The 20,518-nt window shown below is 42.0% G+C and overlaps 1 protein-coding gene across 2 annotated transcripts in view; it reads right to left on the minus strand.

Moving 5' to 3' along the window:
* Positions 1-9,576: 9,576 nt before the first annotated feature.
* Positions 9,577-20,518, minus strand: part of CRLS1 (cardiolipin synthase 1) — a 171,132-nt gene continuing 160,190 nt past the window's right edge. For both annotated transcript variants that reach the window (XM_069234155.1, XM_069234154.1), the window contains one exon: positions 9,577-9,881. In XM_069234155.1, coding sequence (XP_069090256.1) covers positions 9,789-9,881 — 93 coding nt within the window. In that variant the 3' untranslated portion in view covers positions 9,577-9,788. The remainder of the gene's footprint in view (positions 9,882-20,518) is intronic.

Genomic DNA, 20,518 nt, shown 5'->3' on the forward strand with positions numbered 1-20,518 from the left:
ATGTCTTTCCTGCACACCTCACTGTTTCTGCAGCACACAGTCAACTAGTTTTGTGTATTTCTAATGATATTTTTCCTGCTAGATTTGATGAAAACGTGTGAAAATTATCACAATAATGTAACATTTCCCGAGTACCTTCTTCTAGCTCACTATACCTGTTCATTCATAATAGTTTGCTGTGGCTCATGTAACTGGGAATTGTTGGGAATTCTCATATATCGCCGGGTGCCCCAACTCAGTTTATACAAGCACTACAACTTATGCAGAAGGCAAATTATTTAGTACTGGGAAATCTTAATCTCCATTTTGAAAACATCAAATGCTAATTATTTATCTCAAGACTTAGAGACCATTCAGCTCACACAGGGAGTGATGCAACCCACATAAAAATAAGGGCACCTCCTCGATCTTATATTCTCAAACATATCTGAATCAAGGGCAAGCACCCCTCTCCCTCTGTGTTGGTCGCACCATTACTTGATCCATTTTTACCTCAATGAGATTGGAGGCAAACCTACTTCTACCCAGCAACCTAGGTTTTCCCAAAGCTGGTCTAAACTAGACAAAGACAACTAGGACTGTATCCTTTCCAGCTCTGCTCCAACTTTAACAAGAGACATGGCCCAAATACACTCTACATTTGAAGACTGGATAGAAAACTGAGAGCACATAATCCCAAAGAGAATTCAGAAAGACTGTTGCATGCAAGCTCAGGCCCCTTGGTTCACTAATGAGTTACTCATTTAAAAACAATTATGTTAGAGAAAGGTGAGAATTTGGAAAAAATACGACACATTCAGTACAAAAAAAACTGCAAGGGCACAGTAAAAAAAAAAATATATATATATATATATATATACACATATATATATATTATTTCGCTTTTAGGAAAGCCAGAATGGCTTTTCTCAGTACAAAGATTGGAAATTCGTCCAATTCAGCAAAATAAATTTTTAAAATTGTAAATTCATTTATGAAGCATACCACTTCACTAGCAGGTCCAACAGCATCTGAAGTCAGATGCAACATGCTTGCTACTTACTTTCTGGTGAAAGTTAATAAAGTTTGTGCAACTCTTCTAGAAATGGTATCACAAACCCTAATGATACCTCATCACCCCAGTTAGAGAAGGCTAAGGTGCATTTGGCCTCCTTTTCAAATATTAAAACAGAAGATATTGTAAGTTTACTCACATCAATTAGGTCAGGAGCCCCTTTAGGCTCTGCACCTCCCAATATTCTCCTGAAAGGTGGAAAGGTTATTTACCAGTTTTGGCAAATATAGTCAATCAGTCTTTAGAAAGCGTGAAGTTCTGGAAACATGCCATGCTGAAGCCACTTTAAAAAAATAAAAAAATAAACGCTCACTAACCTCCTTAGTCCCTAAATGTTACAGCTATCATTAAAATTGCAGCGAAATGTGCTAACAAAAACCTATACTCATTTCTGGAGGATCAAGTAATTCTACATTTCACCCAAACAGATTTCAAAGCAGGCAACAGCACTTAGAAGGCTGCACTAGCCATTATTGATGAACTTAAAGCAATTTTAGACACAAATGGGTAGCCAGCCGTTGTAGTCCTGAACTTACGTGCCCCATTTGATACAGTGTCTCATTTGACACTCGCCAGGAGACTCAAAAGATGCTGGAATAGCTGGCAATGCCCTTAAATGGTTAACCTCAGTTCATAAATACACCATTTAAATAATGTATTTTTTTTGTTATAAAGACGTTTTCATGTTTGGGAGGAAATGTTTTGCTTGAATACTCTAACCTTGGACGACAGGGTGCCACAAGGCCCACACTTTTTAATATCTATGTTCAACCATTGGCAGACATCATAAAGGGACATGGCTTTTAAGTGGTATCATATGTAGATGATGCTCGGAGAACCATCCCACTAACACCTGACATAACAGCCCTTTCCACCCAGCTTGCCTAAGAGATATCACAGATTGGATGTTCAGCAACAGCTTGAACCTTAATGGAGATAAGACTGAGGGTTTGGTGGTTGGTAACAATTCCTCCCTCTGGACTGAATTACAACGGCCCAGTCATATAGGAGTTATTCTACCCTCCCCTTCCCCCAACCTAAAAAAAAAAAAAGAAAAAACTGGATGAAAAAGTCTGGGGTTCTAGATCGACCACCTTACCGTGGAAGTCCAAGTTAAGAAATTAGCCGCCAGCTACTTTGGACTACTTAGGACCTTAAAGAAGGTATTGAGTTGGCTATCTCAGGCTAATCGAAGAACAATAGTGCTGGACCTAGTGCTTTCCTGACTTGATTATGGCAACTCAGTTTACCGGGAAGCCCCCTGTATGTGATCAAGTACCTTCAAACAGTTCAGGATGCTGCAGTCCACATTCTCCTAAAGATTCCCAAGCATCACTCTGTCTCTTCATCTTTGACAGGGTTACATTGGTTGCCAGTTCTCAAGAGAATTAAATGTAAATGTCTGGTCCACCGAGTGATATACAATGAAAGTTTTCCTTTAATTCAGCGGTTAACCCCCTACAACCCCAAAAGATAATTTCACTCTGCAGATCAAAGAGTCCTCACAGTGCCAAAAATAAAGAAAGATAGGAGTGGAGGACCTCTGTTAGCCTATTTGGCACCAAAGCTCTGGAACTTACAGCCTTTACCACAGAGTGAGGAAGGGAAAGAAATAATTCAGGAAGCTACTTAAAACGAATCTCTTTCAATGATTGGCTTGCTTTTATCACTATGTGACGGACTTGACCTTCAGGGCTGGGAGGCCTGTTAGGTAGCCATTCACTTTACAAAACCCTAGCATAGCATAGCATAATTATTTTGTTCTACCATCTCCGGATGACATTTGCATAGAGTGGGCAGAATCAAAATTCATGTAGTGGGATAGTGCTTCGGTGATAAGGCAATGCTATTTATTAAAATGGTGCTGTGATCTGCTGAAAATGTAACACATTTGATCATACCAGAATGATTTTGCTGGTTTCATTATTTAATCTGCAGCAATAGTGTATATAAACTCTTGATTCTGGGGGTGAGCCAGAATACTTTCCTGAAGCATTAGGGCCAGATGTATAAACATTAGAATTACAATTTCTAAACTGGGATTCTTACTGAATTGCAATGTGGAAATCGCAATAACAAATGTATGACATTTTTATTTTTAAAATAGCAATTTCAAGTCGGTCAAAAATTGACTATTATTAACGTTAATGAGATAGGTCGTAATCTGCGACCCACTAGCAATTGCAGCCATCACAGGGATGGTGGCCTATGATTGCCATAAAAAAAAAAAAATGCTTTATTAAAGAACAACCTTTCTCCCAAAAAGAAAATGTTTAACGTTTGTTTAATTTTTTAAGAATAAGCAGTGGTCCATGTGATCACTGCCTGCTTTAAAAAAATATTTTGTTTAACATTCTCAAAGGGGGGAAGGGTCCCAAAGGGATCCCTTACCATTTGTAAATAGATTATCACCAATTTTGAACTGATGGGAAAGTATTACTATTTTGCAGCCGGAATTCGATCACAACATTAATACATACCTACTGCAATTTAGTATTTGAAAGGGATCCCTAAACACACCCCTTCCAAATACTGAATCAGAATTGGGTAGCAAACTGCGATTATGTAAATCAGGCCATTTGAAACTTCAAAAAATCTTGATACACCTGGCCTTCAAATGCTGCCTGTTTCTCCAGTGGTTTTGCTGTCTACTTGCTAAGAGCCTTCATGACAATGCTTCTGTACCGCATCTCTACTGAATTTTGGTCATCAGTTAAATTTATTCCTCTGATCTAGAAATCAGTTGAGTGGGCCTTTATTGAACTAACTGTAATTTTGATGATTTCGATGTTTCAGGAACTGCCTTACCTCAGGGACACGTTGCCTCATGAAATTGAGGATTAACACTGCCTTAGATTCATCAGTCCTTGGGCGTTTTGTTAAGGTAATATTTTGCGGTGCAAGAATTGCAGGGGAACTCACCCCAACAATGCAGCACAGCAACCTTTGTTGCTGCGCTGCACTGTGGGAACATTTTGTATATTAGGCCACAAATGTTTATTAATTTGGAAAGGCGAGGTAAACAGAAACTTCAAGGCAGTAACTAAAATCTGATAAATAGACTTACTGAAGTCAGCCAAAATCCTAAATTGGCTCCAACAGTCTTATTCTTCATCATTTGAGTTGTTAAAGGAGAAAAAAATATGCTAATGTGCTTCCACTAGCAAAACAAATTTGCATACAGTTGAATGCTTTTTAGTTGAGATTTCACAGTTCTCTATCAATTAAGCAACCACAGTATATTGGGGCTCAATGAGCAGGAAGTTAGGCTGTAACTAACAGCTTCATTGGCTCATTATTTAGGAGGCTAATTTAGCTCAATACATTATGCATAATTTACCCGAGCCGAGCATCGTCCTGAGATTATGGTTAAGTGGGTGTACAATGGACACTACAAGCATGTGACAACACCCCTATGTGGAAATCTGTACAAGGACTGTGTGTTAATTTTAATTCATGAATCCTGAAATATATCTCCATCCTATGCATTATGTGAAATTAAATTATAGTGTTTCTGACTGATTCTCATAGTACTATCTTGCCCCCTGGCTATCTTCCCGATTAAACATACAGCACTATTGTTACTGTCAACAGATACCTGCATCAACCATATATAATAAGTATGTTGTGCCAGCTATTTTGTTGCAATCTTTCAATAATGACTGAACCATTATTGTTGATTGAAAACCCTACTTGGTCATTTTGTTCCTATTGAGAGCCCATTGTTTTCAAGGTTAATTGTTGTTTAAGTCTATCTGTGCTCTAACTGACAACCTATAATTGTTCGGGAGAAAGATAAAAATGTGCTGTATCCTAATAAATATAGAGCAGTTTTCGGCTCTCCCTTTGACGCAAGACAATGCAGCAAAGTTGGTTGTTGTGCCAAGTTGCATGAAATAATAATAAATATGCGCCTAATTTAGATCCACCTACACAAGATGACAAGGGACACAGATCGTACTGCATTAAGTGCCTTCTCATTCATGTCCCTAAAACACACAAGACACAACAAAACAATCTGAGATAAAATCTGTATTTTAGTATCTCCCTCTGGTTTGAACCACTTTCAAGTAATCCAGCAATGGATTGCGTACCAAGGAGATTGTGACTCAAACAGATGCCACTTAGCCACAGTTATAGCCACAGTTCTTGAAAGTGGTAGGTCATATATCTATGACTCACTTGATGGGCGACCATGGAAAATACTACTTTTAAATTCTGCTTTAGTTGTAGTACTAAATAAAGACCTGTGGGCTGACCTTAATTGGTTGTGCAAATTGTTTGCCAAAGAGGATAATTTTAAAACCGTTTGAAGCAAAAACAACATTCATCACTGTTTTGACATATTGTGGCAACATAATGCATTACTTTAAAAACAGTGCTCTACGAAGTCCCTTTAGGGTGCGTTCCAGGAACAATACGAGAGCCACTAAAATGGGGAAGAATTGGGGGATAGTGAACATTTGCTGTTGAAGTGGAAAACAAATGGCCCATATTCAAAGAGTGTCTAAGCTCTAGAGAGTGGGGCTCTGAAGAACCCTTGCACAAATTCACACCCCGAGGACAAAGGCTCCACCTAAAAAGGGTAAGACATGATCCACACTGGTGGACAAAGGCAACCGAACTGACCTCAAGAGGATAGGCACTGACAGTAGTATCAGCACAATCAAAAGGAACAGCCTCCAAAGAAGCACACCCCTATGAAACAATGCCAAAAGAGGATAGACTTCAAGACAAACTATAGCATCATCAACATACCTAAGTGCAAAATAATCTCTACCATAAAAAACGTGTCTTGTGCAGCAACGACATGAAACCCTGAAAGAGAATTTTAACACCAGAAAAATGTAAGGTCTAACCACTTCTTCGACACCGAAAGAAGATAGGCTTTGAATGCAAAAAGACACGTACTGCAGAACATCAACCATTTGATATAAATCCGTGCAAAGTTCACATTTACCCACACACAGGCCACATTGTGGGAAAGTCTTCAGACAGAATGGCTTTAGATCCCTTTGCGCCAAAGACAAACATGACTCTGCTTTTTGAGGAGGTTATACTTTCAGGGATCAGAACCTTTCCCATACTAAAAATAAAGCGGACACCACTAGCAGTACACACACAGCCACCAATGCACTCACCTCAAAGGGACACACACTCAGATTCTAAAGGAGATATAGATTCAGATCAGCCACAACAGAATCCAGTGGAAGGTGGGGAACAAGATGATGAATGGAACAGATACTGCATAGAATCTTTATCCTAAAATGACCTCTACACCACATGAGACAAGATCTTTATAATGCAGTAATCCAGAAGGCAGCATTACATCCATGAAGCTACCTTGCAGGTAAAGGAAGAGGAGGAAGGCTCTCACATGGAATGGGTCACATGAAATAATAACGATATCTTCCTATGTAGAAAACTGTACACAAAGCACACATGAAAATTTCAAAGTCACATCCAAGATCAATGACCACACAAAAGGAAATGGGGGAGTTGAAGCCTGCATTACTAAACTGATGGGTCATAAAGGGACACATATTCACCCGCTTGACTCACTGGTGATATACTGTATATAATAAAAAAATGAAAAAAAAGAGAGGGGGCATTTTAAGCATGGTACTGCCCCTGACAAGAAAATCAAATAGATAATCATAGCACACACAAGGAAACAACAATTACGAGCTCAGAAGATTGCACAAGAAGGAAATCTACTTCCAATGCGCACGCAAGATGTGGATTAGATGCGGTGGTAACAGCCACTAGAAAAGTAAATACTATAATGTTAATATCCAGATGCGCATGTCAGGCTTTGTCCTGAAGTATAGTAGCGTCTAGTTGAACTTGTCTTTGGTTCCCAAGGTCGCCAAAACTCTAGAAAATATATTGTCTTTTTTTAAATAAAGGGGAAAAAAAAGGATAAATGCACAGTGTGGGAGGGAGGTGGGGGTGTGGGTGGTTTTCTGCTACCACAGACCAAATCGCCCAAGTTCAGACCCTAAACAATCCTTCCACTGACAGCAACAATATAAACAAGCATTAGCAATGCAATAGGTCTTGCATTAGCGAGAGTTTGAGCCATTGGCGCTGTAAATGATAATAACAACCTCACATTTGGGATCTTATAAATATTTAGCCATGCAGCACATTAACCTTTATCAGAAATAAACTGTGTTTATGCATTCCTTCATACACTTGGCTTTAGCCTGTAATGGTCTGAACAGCCCCTACCGAGCACCACAGTAAAAAAAAATAGCGTTTGGAAGAAATATGGTCATGCAACCATATATTCAGCCCCTAGATGGCATAATCACATAAAAAAGAATGGTAAAGAACATTGCAGTCTAACCTTATAATCATCCCCTTGAGGGCATAGTGTATTACACATTTTCAGTCCGAGCAGGCATTTTAAATATCATTTATCTGTGAAGTCAGTGGCCCAAGGGTGCAGTTTCGCAGGTCGTTACTAGAAGTTCCTGTTGAGTCAATAGCAGAAGGTGCAGTACCACTGCTCGTGGCTAGATGCCCCTGTAAAGTCAACAGCAGAAGGTACAGTACCACTGGTGGTGGCTAGATGTCCTGGTGGAGCCAAAAGCATTCATAGGGTGTAACAGAACACTGCCAGAACTACTTCTGACATCAGAAGCTCAGGATGTCCCCCAAACCCAGAAACTGCTGGAGAAGTACCAGGTCCTCAGTGAAAAGGCTGGAATATTTAGCCATGCTGTACATTAAACCTTTATCAGAAATAAACTGTGTTTGTGCATTAGCGAAGGGTGCAATACCACTGGTCGTGACTAGAAGTCCCTGTAGAGCCAACTGAGTTAGTAGTGCCTTTGGGCAATTATCATTCTTCAGCACCTGGAGAGCATGGTGCATTACACATTTGCAGGCAGAGCAAGGCTGCCAGAATATTGTTACAAACAAGGCCGTTATAACACAAACTCCTCTCAGCTGTAAAAACAGAAGTTCCAGCTACAAGAGAGTTTAAATATGCACTGAATTGTAGAAGAGGTTATGAATTTTGAGACCCCTCTAACCTAGTGTGAACCACAAGATGGCCTGGACAGAAAGCATATAAGTCTGAATGGTTTGGTGGTGGACCCATTGCCCTAGGACCACCACAGGCTGAGTTATGGGCAAAAATGTGTTGTAAAAGGAATGCCTGTAAAGGATTATGGGGTGAGTTTCCCCGAGTGTAGTGAATATTATAGTATTGGCTCTCCCACTGTGCAGGGAGAGCCGCTATTGAGGATTCATTCCTGGGTTGATTTCATGCTATAAAAAGCCACAAAAAATGTACAAAACACATGCACGACACAACTACTTGTAATTACTGATTATGTAAAGTAAGGAGGTAGTGAAGGGCAAACGAGATAAACGAACTGCGCGCGTGAACACAAGCGCTTACTGACAAACATGAGAGACAGCAAACAAAGAAAACAACTCCATCCACACAGAAAAACATTCCAGGCGTAATTAAACTGTATGTGGCTTGTGCTCCCCAGCCAAGTACAGGAAGTGATGTATCGGCTGTCAAACCAGTTAGGAGGGAGCAAATCAAGAGCGACACTGCCTTCAACCTACGGGTAAGCGGCAGGCGGGAGCAAAGTCCTATACTTCATCCAACAGGTCTTGCAAACGCTGTCTAGGCTCGACCTAAAAAGACCCACAGCAGCAATTATTGTTTGAGAGTTACAAGTTCTAGAGACAGAAAGGGCCTCTTAACAAAGAAGGACTCAGGAGATATTCCCTACCAATCTCGCTACACCCGTAAAGAGCAGACTGAGGTTGTGCCAAGAAAAATGACCTCAAGTAACCTCGGACCAATGGATTCAAACTACTATGATACACACCTACTGCATGGCATTCCAGACTACTGGATAGTAAAGTGGACACACAGCATTTGGGATGCCATCAGTCACGTATGCGATGTCCTGAGAAGGGGAGGAAGCTTTAGTTGTAGAGCCAGCCTAAGGAGATACTTGCAGTGGATTGTTAACATTTTTATCATAAACAACTCACATTTTTGGATGTTATGATTTTGGTTAATAGTAATAAAAACAGACTACGTTGAAGAAAATCATCGTAGGGTGATGAAACAAAAACAACAATAGCAACATATCATCTCCTAATACACTTTCAAACATAGAAACTTAAATGCTTTCAAACACAAAAACGCCTTCCCGTATATAAATGCCAAGTTCATACGGGATAGTATGCGTTTATATCATTCTCAGACATGGTTCTTTTTTCCCCAAAATATTCACTTTATCATTTTTTTATATATATTCCTAGAAAAGGTAACGGTACAGACGAGTGCTTCGGATTTTCAGTTTATGCCAAAGAAAGTATATCACTGTTTGTTTGTAAGAACACCCCATTTTCTCCAGAAGCATGTCCTTCATTGGTTATTTCACAGTACGGGTATTTTATGAATGCGTTACCATAGCGTACATCCTTTTGCCAACACACTTGAGGTGCTTAAAATTCACAATATGATAAATGCAAAGTGCATGTTAAAAATACCAGTAATTTTTTATTGAAAATATTCAAAAATCTGGTGAAAAATCATTGTTTCTACGGAGCATGATCAAAGGGATAAGTGCTAGCTTGGAATCCATAGTTCCAGTGTGACCGCGTGTAATCCACCATGTTGCCTTCATCTGGAAGCAGGCGCACGCCACTGTATTCTCGCGCTACTGTCGCTAATTGGACATTATGCCATTCTTCAAATCTTCACTTCTTTAAAACGTTCACAGTTTCTCGTCCATAATGGTAATAACTGTATGCAGATGCGGCGGTGGTGAACGCAGTGATGCACCTGTTGACATACAATAGGTGTAATTAATCGAGTAGCAGAGCAAAATAGGTGAAATAATTAACAAAATATTTATCTCCATTATTTATTCGGACAGATTGTACTTCTTAAGCTTTGAAGGAATCATACATTAAGATATGTTCAAGGGTTAGTGTAGTAACCACAGAGGAGTCCAGCAGTTCACTGTAGTTTATGTGTGTGGTACAGAGCGGCCACCAAGCGCATACACCTCCGCTTCACATTCCCGCTCCACGACTCACGTTCCTTACAGAACATGCACCAACCTCCATACTCCAGAACCTACTCAAGGCGCCACATAACACAGGACACTTCAATAAAAAGTGCATATAACAGCAATGTCACAAACCAGAAACAATAGCAAGTTATAATAAACAGCTTTCTCAAGGAATTATGTATTGCATAAGTGATCCTGAAAATTCACAGGTGGTTTAATAACCCACATATGGGGTGTAGAAATTCCACTGGCACTGCGTCATCCTATCTTCTGGTGTCATGCTCCTCAGTCTCTCTCTCTCGCAGCATTACTGCCAGCATGACTAATTCCAACTGGCAGATCATCACTAACATGAACTTGACTTCCTGGAAGAGCACTTGCACCAATTTCACCATAGACTCAGCATCCTTGTCTCGTAACTAATCATACTTCCGTCTGGCATTAGCAGCTGTTGCACTACTATTCAACATCTTCACTCCGTCTTGCTATCAGAAAACAATTCAAACGCCAGGCTTTGGCATCACTTACCCTAACATCTTGTATCATACGTGTGACTTCTCTACATTGGTTTTTAATGTTTTCATGATTCCACAAGAATACCCTTGCTCGTTCTAACCATCTAGGGCACACTCTAGTGTTTGGTAAGCACCTTTTTATTACACAACAGCTTATTCACTTTGATCTCTAAAGGCATGATATGATTTGCACACATCGTTTCCAATTCATGTCAAAATTACCACTTGCAAAAGCTAACTGTACAGTACCTTTAACAGCACTATAAAAATGCTCACTGACATTGTTCCCTCTAGGGATTTGGTCCTATGTTGAAAACCATGTGCATTTCAGAATTTGTCATTGGGTCAGGATTCAGTTGAGTACCACTAAATATTAGAATATAAGTGGGAAACACTTTCCTGAGGAAAACCTGGACAGTGTCCATATCAACTGTGGCCGTGATCTGATGCTCAGTCCGCTTTGCGAACCTGCCCACCAAAACTAGGATGAATTTAGTTTTGTGCACTCCTAAACATAGAGGGCTCATGATGTCCAGGCTCACACATTCCCAATGGCATATTAAGATAAACAATTGGTTAAAGAGCGATTGAAGGTTTTGTAGAGCTTATCTGTACTTCCACACTCGCAAGAACTCCTTACGCACCTTTCCACTGAGGTTCTGCATGACTTAACTGCACTACCACGCTCCACACAACTCTTGTGGTACCGCTCTACTTCCATCTCGAGCCAAGTATAATAATAAACACACACTGTTTTCTTGGTTTTCACAATTCTCATACAACCCTCTTGGAACAAATTGATCATCAAGAGTCTCACAGGCAATAGTGGAATGATTTTGCTCTTTTTATTAGGTGCAGTGCCTCATCACTCAATTCACTGCATACTTCTCACAGGGCAATCTCATGAGACTCCAACTGTGATTTATTTGACCAACCAACTCAAATCGATTCTTTCCCACTCTCAAGGACAATATCCTCCCTATCTGCTTGTTTTTTTTCCATTAATTTTCAGTAAAATCAATTTGCTCACATTCCGCGAAATCCAAAACTCTAGCAATGGAACACTCATTCCATTGATAAGTCACACTTCAATCTACTTAATCTGCATAGTGTTTTTGCTACCCAGAACAGATTGTCTGGCAATTCAGGGCAACGTTTTCTGTACCCCTCCGGTGGTTAGGAGTCTTGTATGTTGCTTGTGGCCACTTCTTAAACTATAATCACCACCCAAAATGTTTCCCAAAGTGTTCCAGACCCCACAGACAAGAGTCTCTTTTGTCAATCGTAGAATACTTCTCTGCAAACGAATGTGATCTTTGAGCATACGATTTTATTCTCCATTTCCTTTGTGACAGAACCTCCCCTAAAACTCTCCCACTTGCATCATTGGTAGCAATGTTTGTCGTCATATGGCCACAACTTTCAAAAGAGTAGACCTCACATAACAAGTGTTTAGTTAAAGAAAATGCCTGCACACATTCCATTGTCCACGCAAATCTAGATTTGTTTCTGAGAAGTTATATAAGACATATGTCAACACTAAAAAAACTCTCGTACAAACTTCGTACATAACTGGTAGTGAATACCTGGGTTGATTGAGCGCATAACTGGTCTCTGATAAAAGTCCTCCTGTAATGCATCAAAACGACAGGATTTCTGTCTGGGACATGGTCAATAGTTTCAGTTTTATGCTAGGCACAATGAAAACAACTGTATCGAGGTTTAACGAGACAAACTGGGGGAACATAACAGACATGCTCCAACCTCACATGACTTCTTTAGTGAGCTGACGGTAAATGCGAAGCCCTTCCGAGCCTAAAGAATGTAACAATATTTTCCTTTTCGTATCTGGACCATGTGTGGGTGGTATCCTCATACGTGGAAATGTAGTTTAAAAAAACTGCCTTGCATTCGGCCCGACTCATTACAGATATCAAACTGAGGTAAAAGCATAGTTTTTATGACACATTAACCAATGCAGATGCATAAATGTACATCAGTTGTATAGTAACCTGTTAAGGTAGACAAAACAATGTGAATACGATTGAATACGAGTAGAATAATGGTGCTGGGGCGCTCGTTGCAAACATTCTCGGAGACCGGCAAGTTCAACGTAGCTTATTGGTGTACTACACAGCCCCTGCAACATGAAATTCGGCATCAAGCACTAGCGCATCCACCTCGGACCTCTGCTCCACAACACCTACCCAACTCGTGCTCCTCCTAGAACACACACAAACCTCCACATTTCAGAGCCTACTGAAGAAGTCACTTAATATACATAACAGAGGACTTCAGAATCAGCAATACTCATTCCAAGGTGAGGGAGTGATGATAATGTTCATTTTGACACTCACTAAGTCCTGAAGAGTTATTCAAATCTTTACACCTAATGACACCCAGGGGTCAATCCTCTATGTCAACTTACGCAGCAAAAGGCTTAATGTACGAGCACAAGGTATTCGTAAAAGTTTAACTTGCATTCCTAAACTGATTTAATCATGCATAGCTCCACCTGAACAACGGTGTAAAAGTATGCATGTGTAAATTCTACTCAAGGCATTTGGAGTGGCAACCCTGGAAGGTTTTGTAGCACTTTCGAGGGATTAATACGTGTTTTTCTGCCAGTCCCAGCCTGAAAAATTATTAGAGATTTCCATCTTTCTGTTTCCTTCCAATTCCTACCTTGTGAAGGGTGGGAACGAAAGCACTCAAAAGTAGCCGGGGCTTAGGGCAAGAGGTTTCTTCAAGGAGAAACATACGCCCCATGTAGAGAGAAAAATTGCAGCTGCACACATGGGAAGGCATTTCCCCATGTGCAATTATGTCTATGAAAAGCCATGCTCTTAATTGGAATTTCATGCATCTTTCCTGAAGTGTGCCAGAGAAGCATGAATTCCACAAATTCATAAAACTGCTTTCATGGCGAGAGTCTGAGTGAGTGTGTGCGCGCATAGGAATCATTTTAAGAATCTGCCCAGAATGTTTAACGAAGGTGCAGCACCTGACAGAAGGCTACCATTTCACATCTTGCCTAGTACTCAAGACAGCACTCAATCCAAACATTTGCCAGTGCAACTTCCACATTCCCTTCTTTCATTTCCCATAGTGTTCTAAAGTCTGTGGAAGCTAAACATCTGTTCGGGACTGACAATGTATCCTGTCTGCCAAGAGAGGGGCAAAAGCAAATCATTTTACCTTAACAACAAAATCATACCTCTTCAGAGCCACAGCCTATTTGTTGCTTCCCTCATCCAAGATGCCCCTCCCTGAACATTCTTCACCCACCTTTTTACCATGCCATTCTCCCTTCCTCAGAGCATACCCATGTCTATTTTTAAAGGCCCTCCATATAGGCGCAGTGCTGCTATGGATCACTCCCATTTTTAGTATTTACCCTTAATACTGAAACCTTGACCCTCAATCTCAAAACTACTGCCCTATGTATACATTTTACTAGAAGGGCTAACACAGATGAAAGTTTCTTTGTAATAGTAGTACAAAGTGATAAAGGCCTTGTAATTTGCTTAACATGGACCTATTCACAAGCCCTCATCCTCGATTTTTTTAACAGTAGTCCTTATTTTCTTTTCTTTCACATACCTGGGAGGCCTGGAACCAGAAAACTGGAAGGCAGTCCCACACTTTTTATCCAGCACTTAAAGGGATAATTTGAAAGCACCGGTGCCAATGTTTTGCGGCCACGTTTATCATCATAAATCCCAGACTGGTTCCCAAAACATCTCTCTTCTTTCTCAGTTCAGACCGTTATATACAAAAAGAGGACCTGAAGGGTGGGTAGCTCAGAACAGGGTGTGGTTGTAGGAATAAAGTCAGAACCTAGTATATCAAAGTGTTCCGTCATCCAGAGTAATGGGAATACTAAATCGATATATATATATATATATATATATACACACACACACATATATATATATATATACACACATATATATATATATATATATATATATATATATATATATTTATAAAGGTTGGCTGTAGCAGCTCAAAGGGAACAAGTTCTTCAGCAAGTCCCTAACAAACTAGGAATTTGATCTGCTCTCTGTGACAGTCTTTGTGAAAAGCATGCAAGTAGCCGAAAGCTACAGTGTTTTAACATAACATTCATATTCACCTGAAGGCCTCCGAAGCAGCACCTGAGCCTTTCAACTGGGACATGCCTAACCTTCATTAAAAAAAATACAGCTTTCACACCTACAGTACTCCAGAGTGCTAGGTAACATTACAAAGACCAACGAAAACGTTCATTAACTGCTTGGACATTGATGAGCTGCAATAGGTGACAAAAAGCCTGTCTAACTTTCTCAAGGCTATAACCCTATCCAATAAGTATCCAAGTGTGCTTTCGACGCCGCAACAATATTAACATTTCCTCCTATAGTTTTGCATCCTAAGAGTGCATGCTATCTCAAAAATGTACTGCATGATCCTAAAACCCTGCACGAAAATGGTAACCTTGACTTAAAAGGTTACCAACTGTCGCCTCTCCTTTTTTAGGTCAAGCCTAGGCAGCACGAATGCACTTTCTGCAAGATATGCTGTATTCAGTCTACGGGCTTTAACAATGCCCACTATTGCCATTCGTTCTTTGCTGTGCTTGTCTTAAATGCTTCCATTTTACTGGTGCATTTTTCTAAATGTCCCTCCTTTGTATGCTTAATTCACCCCCGGCGATTTCAATAAGTGAACATTTTTGTTGGTCATTACACCAGCGTTCACTCGTGTTCACGCTGCCTCATGTTAAAGCACAATGGCCCCTCCTCCCCCTGGGCATTGCAGCCTTACTGTTCTTTTGGTTGTCCCCAGCAATGTGTTCACAGCACACCAATAAAAACACCACTGAAAGGCACCAAAGTTTTCAGGTTTCGTTTGTTCTTGTGCCTCTGCTCGCGTATATTTAATTGATGTTTTCCAAGCCACTTTTCCCTCCACTGCAGTTTTTGAAATAATTGGCTCTGTGTGTCCTCTGGCAGACACATACTCATCCACTTTCAGTATTCCTCTGAACATTGCTGCTTCTCCGGTCCCAGTGATAATCCTCATTTTAAGTCCTCTAGACAGTACTGCAGCTGCTTCTCTCATCCTAGTGGTAATTCCTCATTCTAAGTCCTATAGACAGTGCTGCTAGCTGCTTCTCTGGGCTTGTCGGTAATTCCTCATTCCAAGTCCTCTAGGCAGTGCTGTTAGCTGCTTCACTGGTCTAAGTGGTAAATCCTCATTCTTTGTCCTGTAGACAATGCTGCAGCTGCTTCTCTGGTCCCAGTGGCAATTCCTCATTCTTAGTCCTGCAGACAGTCTTGCAGATGCTTCTCTGTTCCCGTCGGTAATTCCTCAGTCTAAGCCCTCTAGACCGGTGAGGGTCCTGGGGATCCAGTAATGATCAAGTTCGGGGTGCCCAGATGTCAAAAGGTTGGGAACCATTGCTCTAAGCAATGCTGCTAGCTGCTTCTCTGGCACCAGTAGTAATTGCTCATGCTTACTCCTGTAGACAATGCTACAGCTGCTTCTATGGTCCTGTTGACAAATTCCTCATTCTAAGTCCTCTAGACAGTGCTACAGCTGCTTCTCTGGTCCCAGTGGTAATTCTTTATTCTTAGTTCTCTAGGAAGGGATGCTAGCTGCTTCTCTGGTCCTGCCAGTAATTCCTCATTCTAAGTCCTCTAGACAGTGCTGCAGCTACTTCTCTGGTCCCATCTGTAATTAATTATTCTTAGTCCTCTAGGAAGTGATGCTAGCTGCTTCTCTGGTCCTGTCAGTAATTCCTCATTCTATGTCCTCTAGGAAATGCTGCTTGCTGCTTCTCTGGTCCCAGTGGTAATTCCTAATTTTAAGTCCTCTAGACCGTGCTGCAGCTGCTTCTCTGGTCCCAGTGGTAATTCGTTATTCTTTGTCCTCTAGGAAGTGATGCTAGCTGCTTCTCTGGTCCTGTCAGTAACTCCCTCATTTTAAGTCCTCTAGGGAGTTCAGCAGCTGTGTCTTTGGTCACAGTGGCAATTCCTCATTCTTATCCCTCTAGCTAGTGCTGCTAGCTGCTCTGTGGTCCCGTCAGGAACTCCTCCATTTTAAATCATTGAGGCAGTGCTGCAGCTGTCTCTCTGTTCCCAGAGCTAATTCCACATTCTTCGCCCTCTAGACAGTGCTGCTAGCTGGTTCTCTGGTTCCATCAGTAACTCCACCATTCTAAATCCTCTAACTAGTACTGCAGCTGGGTCTCTGGTCCCAGTGGTAATTCTTTATTCTTAATCCTCTACTAAGTGCTGCTAGCTGCTTCTCTGGTCCTGTCAGTAATTCCTCATTCTAAGTCCTCTAGACAGTGCTGCAAGCTGTTTCTCTGGTCCCAGTGGTAATTCCTCCTTCTATGTCCTCTAGACAGTGCCTCAGTTGCTTCTCTGGTCCCATTAGTAATTACTCATTCTAAGTCCTCTAGGCAATGCTGCTAGCTGCTTCTCTGATCCCAGTGGTTATTCCTCATTCTACGTTCTCTATACAATGCTGCAGCTGCTTCTCTGGTCCCAGTGGCAATTCCTCATTCTTAGTCCTGCAGACAGTCTTGCAGATGCTTCTCTGTTCCCGTCGGTAATTCCTCAGTCTAAGCCCTCTAGACCGGTGGTTCCCAATATGTGGTCCAGGGAGCCCTAGGGGTCCACGAAACCTCCTCAGGAGGTCTGCGACTTCATAAAAAAATATATATATATTAACAGATTAGGTCCCAGGCCTTCAGTAATGACTCAGTGGGGGGTCCCTGGATTCCAATTATGATTCAGTAGGGGTCCCCGGATTCCAGTAATGATAAAGTAGGGGTCCACAGAAGTCAAAAGGTTGGGAACCACTGCTCTAGACAGTGCTGTTCGCTGTTCTCTGATCCCAGTAGTAATTCCTCAATCTTAGGCCTGTAGACAATGCTGCATCTGATTCCCTGGTCCCAATGGTAATTCCTCACTCAAAATCCTCTAGACAATGCTGCAAGCTGCTTCTCTGGTCCTGTCGGTAATTCCTCATTCTTAGTCACGTAGACAATGCTGCAGCTGCTTCTATGGTCCCAGTGGCAATTCCTCATTCTTAGTCCTGTAGACAAGCTTGCAGCTGCTTTTCTGGTCCTGCCAGTAATTCCTCATTCTAAGTCCTCTAGGGGTCTGTGAAGCCTCCTCAGGGGGTCCACGGCTACTTAGAATATTAAATAATATTAAGTCCCCAGCTTTCAGTTATGACTCAGTAGGGGGGGGGGCCCGGGACGCCAATAATGATTCAGTGAGGGTCCTGGGGATCCAGTAATGATCAAGTTCGGGGTGCCCAGATGTCAAAAGGTTGGGAACCATTGCTCTAAGCAATGATGCTAGCTGCTTCTCTGGCACCAGTAGTAATTGCTCATGCTTACTCCTGTAGACAATGCTACAGCTGCTTCTCTGGTCCTGTTGACAAATCCCTCATTCTAAGTCCTCTAGACAGTGCTACAGCTGCTTCTCTGGTCCCAGTGGTAATTCTTTATTCTTAGTTCTCTAGGAAGGGATGCTAGCTGCTTCTCTGGTCCTGCCAGTAATTCCTCATTCTAAGTCCTCTAGACAGTGCTCCAGCTACTTCTCTGGTCCCATCTGTAATTAATTATTCTTAGTCCTCTAGGAAGTGATGCTAGCTGCTTCTCTGGTCCTGTCAGTAATTCCTCATTCTAAGTCCTCTAGACAGTGCTGCAGTTGCTTCTCTGGTCCCAGTGGTAATACCCCATTTTATGTCCTCTAGGAAATGCTGCTTGCTGCTGCTCTGGTCCCAGTGGTAATTCCTCATTTTAAGTCCTCTAGACCGTGCTGCAGCTGCTTCTCTGGTCCCAGTGGTAATTCGTTATTCTTAGTCCTCTAGGAAGTGATGCTAGCTGCTTCTCTGGTCCCGTCAGTAACTCCCTCATTTTAAGTCCTCTAGGGAGTTCAGCAGCTGTGTCTTTGGTCACAGTGGCAATTCCTCATTCTTATTCCTCTAGCTAGTGCTGCTAGCTGCTTTGTGGTCCCGTCAGGAACTCCTCCATTTTAAATCATCGAGGCAGTGCTGCAGCTGTCTCTCTGTTCCCAGAGCTAATTTCACATTCTTCGCCCTCTAGACAGTGCTGCTAGCTGGTTCTCTGGTTCCATCAGTAACTCCACCATTCTAAATCCTCTAACTAGTACTGCAGCTGGGTCTCTGGTCCCAGTGGTAATTCTTTATTCTTAATCCTCTAGTAAGTGCTGCTAGCTGCTTCTCTGGTCCTGTCAGTAATTCCTCATTCTAAGTCCTCTAGACAGTGCTGCAAGCTGTTTCTCTGGTCCCAGTGGTAATTCCTCCTTCTATGTCCTCTAGACAGTGCCTCAGTTGCTTCTCTGGTCCCATTAGTAATTACTCATTCTAAGTCCTCTAGGCAATGCTGCTAGCTGCTTCTCTGATCCCAGTGGTTATTCCTCATTCTACGTTCTCTATACAGTGCTGCTAGCTGCTTCTCCGATCCCAGTGGTAATTCATCATTCTTGGCCCTGTAGACAGTGCTGCAGCTGCTTCTCTGGTCCCAGTGTTAATTCCTCATCTTCAGTCCTCTAGGCAATGCTGCTTCTCTGATCCCAGTGGTAATTCTTTATTCTTAGACCTCTAGGAAGTGCTGCTAGCTGCTTCTCCGATCCCAGTGGTAATTCATCATTCTTGGCCCTGTAGACAGTGCTACAGCTGCTTCTCTGGTCCCAGTGTTAATTCCTCATCTTCAGTCCTCTAGGCAATGCTGCTTCTCTGATCCCAGTGGTAATTCTTTATTCTTAGACCTCTAGGAAGTGATGCTAGCTGCTTCTCTGGTCCCAGTGGTAATTCCTCCTTCTATGTCCTCTAGACAGTGCTGCAGTTGCTTCTCTGACCCCAGTGGTAATTCCTCATTCTTAGTCCTGTAAACAGTGCTGCAAGCTGCTTCTCTGGTCACAATGGTAATTTCTCATTCAAAGTCCTCTAGACAGTGCTGCCAGCTGCTTCTAGTCAGTGACTACCTCATTCTAAGTCCTCTAGGGAGTTCAGCAGCTCTGTCTTTGGTCACAGTGGTAATTCTTCATTCTTATTCCTCTAGCTAGTGCTGCTAGCTGCTTTGTGGTCCCGTCAGGAACTCCTCCATTTTAAATCCTCTAGGCAGTGCTGCAGCCGTCTCTCTGTTCCCAGAGGTAATTCCACATTCTTCGCCCTCTTGACAGTGCTGCTAGCTGGTGCTCTAGTTCCGTCAGTAACTCCACCATTCTAAATCCTCTAACCAGTGCTGCAGCTGGGTCTCTGGTCACAGTGGAAAATCCTCATTCTAAGTCCTCTAGACAATGCTGCAGCTGTTTCTCGGTTCCGGTCAGTAATGCCCTCATTCTAAGTCCCCTAGGCAGTGCTGCAGCTGTGTCTCTTTTCCCAGTGGTAATCTCTCACTTTCAGTCCCCTAGACAGTTCTGCAGCTGATTCTCTAGTCCAGTTAGTAACTCCACCATTGTAAGTTCTCTAAGCAGTCCTGCAGCTGTGGTGTATCTGGCCACAGTGGAAAATCCTCATTCTAAGTCCTCTAGACAATGCTGCAGCTGCTTCTTTGTTCTTTTCAATAACTCCCCCATTCTAAGACCTATAGGCAGTGTTGCAGCTGTCCCTGTTCCTAGTGGTAATTCCTCATTCTTAGTCCTGTAGACAATGCTGCACCTGCTTTTCTGGTCCCAGTGGTAATACCTCATTCTGCTAGCTGCTTCTCTAGTCCAATCTATAGGCCCTCATTCTAAGTCCTGTAAACAATGCTGCAAGCTGCTTCTATGATCCCAGTGGCAATTCCTCATTCTTAGTCCTGCAGACAAGCTTGCAGGTGCTTCTCTGGTTCTGTCGGTAATTCCTCATTCGAAGTCCTCTAG

This window comes from Pleurodeles waltl, chromosome 5, assembly GCF_031143425.1.
Source record: "Pleurodeles waltl isolate 20211129_DDA chromosome 5, aPleWal1.hap1.20221129, whole genome shotgun sequence".
In the NCBI taxonomy this organism is placed as follows: Eukaryota; Metazoa; Chordata; class Amphibia; order Caudata; family Salamandridae; genus Pleurodeles; species Pleurodeles waltl.